At 41.7% G+C, this 12,067-nt stretch overlaps 1 protein-coding gene across 4 annotated transcripts; it reads right to left on the bottom strand.

Annotated features, from left to right (window-relative positions):
* Nucleotides 1-1,824: 1,824 nt before the first annotated feature.
* Nucleotides 1,825-12,054, bottom strand: rps6kb1b (ribosomal protein S6 kinase b, polypeptide 1b). 4 transcript variants are annotated; one of them, XM_029672364.2, is made up of 15 exons: nucleotides 11,887-12,054; nucleotides 10,809-10,852; nucleotides 10,559-10,679; nucleotides 10,359-10,427; nucleotides 9,663-9,810; nucleotides 7,446-7,503; nucleotides 7,122-7,222; nucleotides 5,822-5,912; nucleotides 5,591-5,681; nucleotides 5,364-5,471; nucleotides 5,225-5,287; nucleotides 4,895-4,972; nucleotides 4,693-4,800; nucleotides 2,811-2,923; nucleotides 1,825-2,705 (listed from the first exon to the last, which is right to left on the bottom strand). In XM_029672364.2, the coding sequence occupies exons 1-15, from the start codon at nucleotides 11,953-11,955 to the stop codon at nucleotides 2,450-2,452; spliced, it is 1,518 nt and encodes a 505-aa protein (XP_029528224.1). In that variant the 5' UTR covers nucleotides 11,956-12,054; the 3' UTR covers nucleotides 1,825-2,449. The 4 variants fall into 4 exon arrangements, with proteins under 4 accessions (XP_029528224.1, XP_029528225.1, XP_029528226.1 ...); XM_029672365.2 differs by lacking the exon at nucleotides 11,887-12,054 and adding an exon at nucleotides 11,054-11,856; XM_029672366.2 differs by lacking the exon at nucleotides 10,809-10,852 and having other exon boundaries at nucleotides 11,887-11,915.
* Between the last annotated feature and the right edge of the window lie 13 nt (nucleotides 12,055-12,067).

The following is a 12,067-nucleotide window of genomic DNA, read 5'->3' as shown; positions in this document are numbered from 1 at the left end:
ATCGTTATGTTTGGAGGAAAAGGGAGATGCTTGTGGAGCCGAAGAACACCATCCCAAACGTAAAGCACAGGGGTGGCAGCATCATGTTGTGGGGGTGCTTTACTGTAGGAGGGACTGGTGCACTTCACAAAACAGATGGCGTCATGAGGAGGAAAATTCTGTGGATATATTGAAGCAACATCTCAAGACATCAGTCAGGAAGTTAAAGCTTGGTCACAAATGGGTATTCCAAATGGGCAATGACCACAAGCATATTTACAAAGTTGTGGCAAAATGTCTTAAGGACAACAAAGTCAAGGTATTGGAGTGGCCATCACAAAACCCTGACCTCAACCCTATAGAACATTTGTGGGCAGAACTGAAAAAGCATGTACGAGCAAGGAGGCCTATAAACCTGACTCAGTTACACCAGCTCTGTCAGGAGGAATGGGCCAAAATTCACCCAACTTATTGTGGGAAGCTTGTGGAAGGCTACCCGAAACGTTTGACCCAAGTTTAACAATTTAAAGGCAATGCTACCAAACACTAATTGAGTGTTTGTAAACTTCTGTCCCACTGGGAATGTGATGAAAGAAATAAAAGCTGAAATAAATAATTCTCTCTACTATTATTCTGACATTTCACATTCTTAAAATAAAGTGGGGATCCTAACTGACCTAAGACAGGGAATTTTTATGAGGATTAAATGTCAGGAATTGTGAAAAACTGAGTTTAAATGTTTTTGTCTAAGGTGTATGTAAACTTACGACTTCAACTGTATGTGTTCTCTTCACTATTATTCTACAATATAGAAAATAGTAAAAATAAAGAAAAACCCTTGAATGAGTTGGTGTGTACAAAATATTTGACTGGTACTGTATATAAACATGAACATTGGTGCGAAGACCAGTCTTGCACGCAGTGCATTTTGATCAAACTGTTCCCGGTTCTTTTGATCCAGATTTCTGGGGAGTATTACACCTCATATTTAAAGGGATACACCCAAATTACAAAATCACATTTGTTTCCTTACCCTGTAAGCAGTCTATGGACAAGTTATGACAGCAATCCAAATATATGGTTCATTATGAGTCTAAACTCTATCAGTATCATTGTTTTTAGGGGCGGCAGGTAGGCTAGTGGTTAGAGCATTGGGCTAGTAACCGAAAGGTTGCTAGATCTAATCCCTGAGCTAACAAGGTAAAAATCTGTCGTTCTGCAAAAAATAATTTATTTTTATCTGATTTGCCTAGTTAATTTTTGGGAGGAAAAATCCAAACAAGTGCATCTAGTCATGCAGTACCACTTACCACCACATGGCAGCAGCCTCAGTATGAGAAATGTATTTTCACCGAAGTTGGCAGCAGCCACCCAGTCTGGCTCTCAATTTGCTGGTTTATAGGACAGAAGCAGAGATTTTTCCACAGCGAAGAGGACGTGAAAATAATTTATACATGAGGTTGTTGATGCTGGCAAATATTATTCAAGGCGAGCTGGTACGACAGGCTGGAAAGCTGAGTTACTGACTTGAACATATTTACTTTATACCAAGGTTTGCTAGGTAGCAGAAATTAACCTAGGCAGGATACGAACCAGGATATTCAACATGTTTTAAAGTCTAGTCATAGTCCCGGGTCTGTCACAGCAATTCTAGTCCAACTAAGCAATGGTACCTTTCCAACAATTAAAAATACACTTGAGTTATTATTCATGTTTATCATTATAGAAGATATGCATGTACTCATTTAGCTTTTACATGACGCAACATTCTCTTCTCTATCAGCACAACAAATATAACCAAATGTCCCCATTCAGTAAGTAATTGACACTAAAAGTGAAAGAATGTAAAAAGTAAACATTTGTTTTTATTGAGGCCCTCATGAATTGATCCATCATTGATATAGCACAGTAGATGCATTTCTTTTGTATTAAGACAAAGCTATGTTCAGAACCTCAGCTTATTGATAACCCTCCTAATCGTATTTTCAATTAACAATAATTCATGATTTCATTCCGAGCCAGGAAGCAATCTTCAAGAAATACTGTCAAATCTCCCAAGTGTTCAGTGGAAGCAATTAATTCATCATAAGCATTCAATCATCAAACAAGAAGCACTTTGCATGGTATTTTATATACTGCACATTTTATACATGTTCTCATTCCTTTTTTTGTGGTAGGATGGAGTAATAAAAACAAGTTAAAGATTCAAAGTGATGCCCCAGCCCGCTGGTCCAGTCCTGCTAGGGGTCAGGGTGAAGAGGTCAAGGGGACCTGAGGGAGTGGCCCAGTCCGCCGAGCTCAGCTGCAGCACACTGGAGGTGAAAGCCTGAGGGAGACTTCAGGTAGTGATGGTGTGTAGAACTGAAATGTAATGTTTCATAGTCTCTAGTGTCTTTATATTTAAAAAATAAAAAATAAGAGAAGAAATATCAACAAAGAAAAAACAAAATCCTCTAAGATGAGCTGCTGGTCATAGGTTAATGCGTAGATGCTCGGGCCGCTTGGCCATGACAGGGTAGGCCTGTTGTTTGAACTGGGACAGGTTGGCTCCCGAAGGCTGGCGGATGGGAAGGGGCGCAGAGGCCTCAGAGCTGGCCTGCACTTCCATCTGTTCTGAGGCGGACACCTCCATGACCTGCTCCTGGGGCGACTGGAGACATAGAGAGGATCCGCCGGGCATCAAGGGGCCCCGGGGCCACATGTCACCAGCAGAGAACTTGAAAGGGCTGAAAATGAATAGGGGACATACTATGACTGTGATGATGTGGCATATTCAATGTTACTGCACAAGCTATGTAGGAACAGCCGTAGAGGCTGAAACAATGGAATACCTGACTGGTGTTCTTGGGCTCCCCAAAAACCGTCGGGGTGAGCGGATTTTTGGCTCAAATGAAAATTTTTCCTTGACGTTTTCAAGTACTGATGGAGCAACATACGTAAAGCCCTGCAGAAGCAATGACAGAGGGGTTATGGTCACCAGTACTGCCTACAAATGTATTAAGGATAAATTAAGGTGAGCAAAGTTACTAGGCTCGAATTTAGTCAACCTTGTTCTATATAGATTGTGCATGTTAGAAACCTTTTTTTTATGATAGAGTATAGCCTATGGCTGGATTTATATTTTTTCCTATGCTACATTAATTTGGCAGACCTAACTTGATTGACCCTCTTTCTATTACAAGGCCTAGTCAATGAAAGGCCTAATCATATTTGTACGAGTCATCAACAGAAAAATGAATTCAAGTTTATCAAGACATTTTGCAGGAGAATGTAATGTGTCTGCAATCTGTCTGCCAATTGAAGCTCAGTTGTGTATGCAACAGGTCAACAACCCAAAACACAGAAGTAAATCAACAGCAGAATGGCTTTAACAGAAGGAAATACGCCTTCTGGAGTGGCCCAGTCAGAGTCCTGACCTCAACCCGATGGAGATACTGTAGCATGACCTCAAGAGAGCAGTTCACACCAGACATCCCAAGAATATTACTTAACTGAAACAGTTTTGTAAAGAGGAATGGTCAAAATTCCTCCTGACCTCTGAGCAGATAGGATCCGCAACTACAGAAAACGTTTGGTTGAGGTTATTGCTGCCAAAGGAGGGTCAACCAGTTATTAAATCCAAGGGTTCACAAACCTTTCCTACCCTGCACTGTGAATGTTTACACAGTGTGTTCAGTAAAGACATAAACGTATAATTGTTTGTGTGTTATTAGTTTAAGCACACTGGGTTTGTCTATTGTTGTGACTTAGATGAAGATCAGATAACATGTTATAACCAATTTATGCAGAAATCCAGGTAATTCCAAAGGGTTCACATACTATTTCTTGCCACTATGTATACTGAACAAAAATAAAAACAATATGTAGCCGAAATAAAAGATACCAGAAATGTTCCATACACACAAAAAGCTTATTTTTATCAGTCTGTGCACAAATGTGTTTACATCCCTGTTAGTGAGCATTTCTCCTTTGCCAAGATAATCCATCCACCTGACAGGTGTGGCATATCAAGAAGCTGATTAAACAGCATGATCAATACTCAGGTGCACCTAGTGCGGGGGACAATAAAAGGCCACTGAAATGTGCAGTTGTTACACAGACAATGCTACAGATGTCTCAAGTTTTGAGGGAGCATGCGATTGTCCACCAGAGCTGTTGCCAGATAATTAAATGTTAATTTCTCTACTATAAGCCGCCCCAAGTTGGTTAGAGAATTTGGCAGCACGTCCAACCGGCCTCACAACCGCAGACCACGTGTAACCACACCAGCCCAGGACCTCGACATGCGGGATCGTTTGAGACCAGCCACCCAGACAGCTGATGAAGTATTTCAGTCTGTAATAAAGCCCTTTTGTGGTGGAAAACTCATTCCGATTGGCTGGGCCGGGCTCCCCAGTGGGTGGGCCTGTTTCCCAAGTAGGCTGGCCTATGCCTTCCCAGGCACACCCATGGCTGCATCCCTGCCCAGTCATGTGAAATCCGTAGATTAGGGCCTAATAAATTCATTTCAATTTACTAATTTCCTTATATGAATTGTAACTCAGTATAATCGTTGAAATTGTTGTGTTATATTTTTGTTCAGTATAAAATGTCTTTAGAATGTGCATGTAACAAAGAAAGAAAAAGCTGTAAAAACAAAGGGGTGGTGGACAGGCCAAAAAACAAATAATAATAAAATAATGTAATCCCTAACAAGATATGTAGCCGTCTTACCAGAAAGGCTTGGTTAGCGCTTTCACTCAGCGTGGAGTCATCTGGGCTGTCTACTGGTGTCTGGCTGGTGAACTTAGAGTCAAACTGGCTCACATCTTCAGCGGATTGCTATGGATACAAGAGATCAGGTGTGTTACAGAGTCTAACGCCTGTGAGAGCTTGAAAGTTGTCTAAAACAAAATGGAATTATTCTGTTGCTTACCAGGAAAGGCTTGAATGGAGGCTCCACTTTCCTGGCCAGGAGCTCTTCCCAGTTAATGTGTCGGAAGAATAGATGAGCCTAAGGAAAGATCATCAGAAAATAATTATAACGATAGCTTTTAAATTTCAATACTTCCCTTTCCCCTCTCACTTTTGAACACTTCTATTTAGGGTCATCTTCTGTTGTTTTATGATCAAAGGCTTGAGACAGAAAGTGGTGCTTTCCAGAATGGGGTAAAATCTCAAACTCTCCTGCCCTCAAGGATGAGGTTACAGTTTATTCTTGACAGCATCAAGTCACTCCATCCAACATTTTCCCATTTGTTCTCACCTGCACCTCTATAGCATCTCCGGCCCCTGCTCCAAGTCTTGACGAGGCATTTCTCTTCAGCAGCTGAAAAACAAGAACTAGTATAAATACATAAGTGATAACAAAAATAAAAATGTAAAATGTTTAAACAAATAGTCACCCTTTTCAGGAGATCTCTGGCTTCTTGTGTGAGGTAGGGTGGGAGGTTCAGCTTGCATTTTAAGATTTTGTCAATGGTCTTCTTCCTGTTTTCACCAGTGAAGGGTGGCTACATTTGAAGAAAGAACAAAATAATAACATTGGGTCAACACCACTTGATTGTAATAGAAGTTGTTGTATTACCACATCATTATAAGCAGGAGGCTATGAGAGAAGTTTTGTACTCACCGCTCCAGTCAGCATGTCGTACATAAGCGCTCCAAGACTCCACCAGTCCACTGCTCTGTTATGTCCACTTCTCATCAGGATCTCTGGGGCCCTGATACAACATCCATTTTTTTTTTTTTTTAAATACATATTTTCATGGTAGACTGATGCAGTCAATATATAAAAATTGCACAGCTTTCAACAGATTTACATGAAGAACAGGTGGTGTGTATTTTACAAAGTGTGACTTACATGTACTCTATGGTGCCACAGAAAGTATGGGTGACTGTGCCGCCGTGGATGGACTCTTTACACAGCCCAAAGTCAGTCAATTTCACATGGCCTGGAAAAACAACACAGAAACAAGTCAGCCAATTTCACTTTGAGGTGGATATGCAGAACATTTAGTAAATTACATTTCCTGCAGAATATATTGATGGGGAGGAAATCAAGTTATATACCTCAATATTATTTTATATTTTTGCTACTGTAGGTAGCATTAGCTAGCGCTAGTCAGCTGTTAGCCAAAACTCTGGTGTTTGTCATCCTATATCTTGTTCCCCATCTTTTTAAATAGTGTTGCAAAATGTTTTCACCACTTATTTCCATAACCGATAAAAACTTGTTTTCACATGTTCTCTTGTCTCTCAGCAGCAGACTCACATGCTGACCAGACCGGACACGTCGCCTGTGCGAGCGTCGCAAAAATAAATGGAGAAATCCATGTTATTCAATTATTGCACCCACACTGCTTGCGTGCGCCAACGAGCGTCTGCATTGCCAAGGGCTAAAATAGAACTCCTATTATAGAATTCCTATTTCTGACGCAGATCACGCTGAATGTCCTGCCTCTCCCATCTCCTCATTGGTTTATAGTTGCAGGTACCCACGTGCCATCTCCTCATTGGTTATACCCACATGGGTGATTGAAAGACAAACTGTTTTGCCGGTAGTTTAGATGCGATCACCATATAAGTTCGTAGTTTTATATGTGGATTAATTTGTCGGAGTGGAGGACCTTGTGCATTTCAGGTAAAATAACAACTCAATGTTTATATCCCAGGACAAATTAGCTAGCAACAGCAAGCTAGCTAAACAGGATAAATTAGCTAGCAAGTGCAAGCTAACTAGCTAAATTGCCATACATATTTAATGCTTTTCGACCCGTCCCCAAATTAATGTCATTGGTTCAGAGTTTGTTTTGATATTTTAACTTGCGTGTCGTGATCACGTTTGGTGTAGGGGGACAAAATACATTTATGCACAATGGCGCACGCGCGAAGCCGTTTGGGTTCCGTGTTAGTGAGCAATATTTTTGGAATACCAAACTGCAATAAAATCGCAGTATCGAATCATATCGAATCAGCACCTAAGCGCGTCTCATGAGGTCCCTGGCAATTCCCAGCCCTAATGTCTAACATGAAGTGCATATACAAGCACAAATATGGACGTATTTACAGCCAATGTAGCATCAAATATGGTCCGACTTGCAGTGAACACGATTGCAACTCAGGACGTTTGTTCTGACATCCTTGCCCAGCTCCAGCATTACCTTGGTTGTTAAGCATGATGTTTTCAGGCTTCAGGTCTCTATAGATGATGCCTTTCTGGTGCAGATGGCCCAGAGCCATGGAGATTTCTGCCAGGTAAAAACTGCAGATAAGAAAGAGACCACATTTACATTGTATTATTTTCTGTGCCAGGCACAGCCAACACCTGGTTCCCCAATCTTCAGTTTACTGCTTTTGTCAATTGCATTTTCCCTTTCACCAACTAACATACTGGTGGAGGATATTCCAAAGAAGTGTCTTAGTGCAGTGGATATAAGAAAACTGCCACTGGTATGACAATATTGCCTTTCGTCATCTCTACTCACCAGGCTGTGTCTTCCATAAATATCCCCTCTCTTTCCAGTTGCATAAACAGCTCTCCACCTGAAAATAACAAAATTAATTAAAACTGAAACAGACATATAAAAACGATGCAATTGTAGTGATGTACAAATGCACAAAATAATTGTGGGGGGACTACACCAAATTAACCCATTTACATTTTGAATCCTGACATTGACTGAATTTCACACACCATAGTGTGAATTTTTCTATAACTCTAGATGTGCACAGACAGGAAGGGATGGTAGACAGGATATAGACACTATTACATACATCCCTGTGCCCAAGAACACAAAGGCAACCTGCCTAAATGACTACAGACCCATAGCGCTCACATCTGTAGCCATGAAGTGCTTTGAAAGGCTGGTAATGGCTCACATCAACACCATTATCCCTGAAACTCTAGACCCACTCCAATTTGCATACCGCCCAAACAGATCCACAGATGATGCAATCTCCTTTCCCACCTGGAAAAAAGGAACACCTATGTAGGAATGCTGTTCATTGACTACAGCTTAGCATTCAACACCACAGTAGCCTCAAAGCTAATCACCAAGCTAAGGATCCTGGGACTAAACACCTCCCCCTGCAACTGGATCCTGGACTTCCTGACAGGCCGCCCCCAGGTGGGGAGGGTAGGTAGCAACACATCTGCCACGCTGATCCTCAACACTGGAGCTCCCCAGGGGTGCGTGCTCAGTCCCCTCCTGTACTCCCTGTTCACCCACGACTGCATGGCCAGGTATGACTAACACCATCATTAAGTTTGCTGACGACACAACAGTGGTAGGCCTGATCACTGACAATGATGAGACAGTCTATAGGGAGGAGGTCAGAGACCTGGCCGGGTGGTGCCAGAATAACAACCTATCCCTCAACGTAACCAAGACTAAGGAGATGATTGTGGACTACAGGAAAAGAAACACCGAGCACAATCCCATTCTCACCAACAGGGCTGTAGTGGAGCAGGTTGAGAGCTTCAAATTCCTTGGTGTCCACATCAACAACAAACAAGATTGGTCCAAACACACCAAGACAGCCATGAAGAGGGCACGACAAAGCATATTCCCCCTCAGGAAACTAAAAAGATTTGGCATGGGTCCTGAGATCCTCAAAAGGTTCAACAGCTGCAACATCAAGAGCATCCTGACCGGTTGCATCACTGCCTGGTACGGCAATTGCTCGGCCTCCGACCGCAAGGCACTTCAGAGGGTAGTGCGTATGGCCCAGGACATCACTGGGGCAAAGCTGCCTGCCATCCAGGACCTCTACACCAGGAGGTCAAAGAAAAAAATTGTCAAAGACCCCAGCCAAAGACTGTCCTCTCTACTACCGCATGGCAAGCGGTACCGGAGTGCCAAGTCTAGGACAAAAAGGCTTCTCAACAGTTTTTACCCCCAAGCCATTAAGACTCCTGAACAGGTAACCGAATGGTTACCCAAAAATGTTGATTTGTGCCACCCCCCAACCCCTCTTTTACGCTGCTGCTACTCTCTGTTTATCTTATATGCATAGTCACTTTAACTATACATTCATGTACATACTCCAGAAATTGGCCCGACCAACCAGTGCTCACGCACATTGGCTAACCGGGCTATCTGCATTGTGTCCCACCACCCCCTCTTTTTACGCTTCTGCTACGCTCTGTTCATCATATATGCATAGTCACTTTAACGATACCTACATGTACATACTACCTCAATAAGCCTGACTAACCGGTGTCTGTAAATAGCCTTGCTACTCTTTTTTCAAATGTCTTTTTACTGTTGTTTTATTTCTTTACTTACCTACACACACACCTTTTTTCCCCGCACCATTGGTTAGAGCCTGTAAGTAAGCATTTCACTGTAAGGTCTACACCTGTTGTATTCAGCACACGTGACAAATAAACTTTGATTTGATTATGGTTAGATGTAATGAGCAGAGGCCCATTAAGTGTTGATGTAAAGTATGCAAAGGCCAACATCCTGTGTGTGACAACCAATTCAGATGATTTGAATCATCATTTTGGTGAAACCATCCTTTGGTCTAAGAAAAGAAACCATCTGCATGACTGGGACTTCTAATATGGAAGGAGATTCAGTCTGGCTCCCCAGCAACTCTTGGGCAACAGGAAGAGTGTGGAAAGAATGGATGGTTGTTTATCTTCTGGTGAATAGGTCATTTGGTGTAACTGCCTTTGTGACCCCTGATTTACTGACCGCTGAGGTACTCCAGGATGAGGTACAGCTTTCCCCCCGTCTGGAAGGCGTAGATGAGATCCACGATGAAAGGATGCTTCACTTCCTCCAGGATGTTCCTCTCCGCCTTGGTGTGGGCAGTGTCCTTTGCATTGCGTACAATCATAGCCTGCGAGGCCCCAAAACATTCATGACCATTAGTCACGTTATTACCGCTAGTCTGCCATTTCAAAAGCCACATGATAAAATACATTTCATTATCAGTTCACGACAAGCAGCCACTGTCAAGAATGTGCTAACACTGAACTCAGTGTTGCTTAGAATAGTTCTGTTTGAAATTAAGCAATTGGCTTTTCAGTGCATTTTTTAAGCATAGCTTGTTGAACAAATCTTGATGAAGTGGTAAGTGACTGCATATGTCATTAAAGGCCATTTCACTTTCACTGATCAAGCAAAAACACTATCTATTGTGCAAAATCTAATGGACTGAGACAGCTTCTTAACAGCCAAGTCTGCAGCAGCGAAGATGGCTAACTACCAACAAGACCTTACCCACCAATAGGCTTCAAGGAAATATTTGTACACAGAAGCAACATAAAACAATGTTTGTCATATTTACTAAGTTTGAGACAAAATTGAGAGACACTTAAGGGCTATGCATGCTGCCAATGATGTACTAAATGTAAATAAATGTGTTTGAATGTTGTTTTTAGGTACCTTCTTTAAAACCTTCATTGCAAATATCTTCCCTGATGCTGCTCCAGCAACTTTTCGAACTTGAAAAACCTACAAAAAAGAAAAAGGCAATAACCAGTTCAACACAATGGGCCAGGCCAAATAATGACAAGTGTGACATGGAATTAAAAAATGTCATAAAAGTAATCTTATGAAAAGACATTTGAATAAGAGGAGGATACCTTTCCATAACCGCCCTTTCCCAGCACTCGCAGCAGTTCAAAACACTCCGGCCTGATGTTCTCTGTTCCTTGATTGACGTTGTCCTCAGATATCTCAATTTTCTCACAGTCGTCCAGATTGCTGAGGAAAGAAGTCATGCAATTATATGCTCACTTTCAATACCCTGACTGTAGCACGGTACAATTACTAACTACTCAACATAATGATTTAATCGACCAGTCCTTCATAATGCTAAGTGTTAACACTTACAATTCAAAGCCGCTGCACTGGTCCATGAAATCGTTGATCTGAGTCTGACAGAAAATGTGAATTAAAAAATAAATCTGCTTTATAACTGAAATCAGAGCCATAGAACCGCAGTAGCATCTCATTAGATTCAACAGGAATGTTGATTATATCTTAAAAGTGTTCAATCTTAGACGCAAGGACAACTGAAATCAATGCAATATTAGTTAAAACATTAAATCAGCACAAGCCAAGATTTGAGAGCATACCATCATTCATTCAGAATCCTGGATAGCGGATCTTGAGCTGTAGACTGCTTTTCTCGACAGCCTAGGAATTGACCCCTAATTTACGTTTATTATGTTATAAATGTTAAGTCTTTATGGAGGTAAATATTTTACACCCCAATAAACATGTGACGTGATATTTAGTGTTGCCCAAAATCCTTGACAAAGGGCACTGAACATGAGATGCGATTACATACGAAATGTTTACGCTAAGGTTGTCATTCTTGGTAGCGAACTGTCAGTGCATGAATAGTTATTTCATACCATTTAAACATGGCCCTATACAACCAATTCACTAGCTAGTTGTCGCAAATTGTTCATAGATAGGTCTATCAGAACTGTGGATGTCCACTATAACCATGATTAAAAGCTTGTCCAAATTGGGATCTGCCTGTGTCCACATAAGGACCTCACCTCCAGTCCATATTGTTCCAAACTGCAGAAGTGCCAAAATAAACTGTTGCACGCCAGCAACCAAAGCACGCTTGCTTTTGCTGCACACAGACCGTCTAGCAAGTTTAAAAATAATATATTCAATATTAGTATAACGCGTTACGTATGAAAATGTCGTAATGCAATGTATAACAACTATCTCGCGAAAGCTGAGAACAAGTGACAGCTCATTAGTGTTAATTTAGCTAGTTGATCTATGCGGCTAGCTAATGTTAGCTGGTAGCATTGTCAAAATTGGGCCTAATGATTGGTAACAAACCAAGACGACAGGCCTATCTATACCTAGTAAGCTAGCTAACATGGCTATTAGAAGTTACATCGAATACTCGTGCAACCACACGCGACAAAATCGAGAAAATTACCTCCTCGAGCTCATCGTCGGAGACATTTTCCTCCGGCTGATCCAAATCGATATCGAATATACCCGCCATCGCTGCTCTCGTTCAGTCCGTGAAAATAGCTCGCGCTCCCCGCCTCATTGACAACCACACATCGCTGTGGCCATAACCGGCTACTACACTGAGCATGCGCACCACGCAACCA

Source organism: Oncorhynchus nerka, linkage group LG11 (assembly GCF_034236695.1).
Source record: "Oncorhynchus nerka isolate Pitt River linkage group LG11, Oner_Uvic_2.0, whole genome shotgun sequence".
Taxonomy (NCBI): domain Eukaryota; kingdom Metazoa; phylum Chordata; class Actinopteri; order Salmoniformes; family Salmonidae; genus Oncorhynchus; species Oncorhynchus nerka.
Note: the sequence above shows the minus strand (reverse complement) of the source record. Positions and strands in the feature narration are given on the sequence as shown.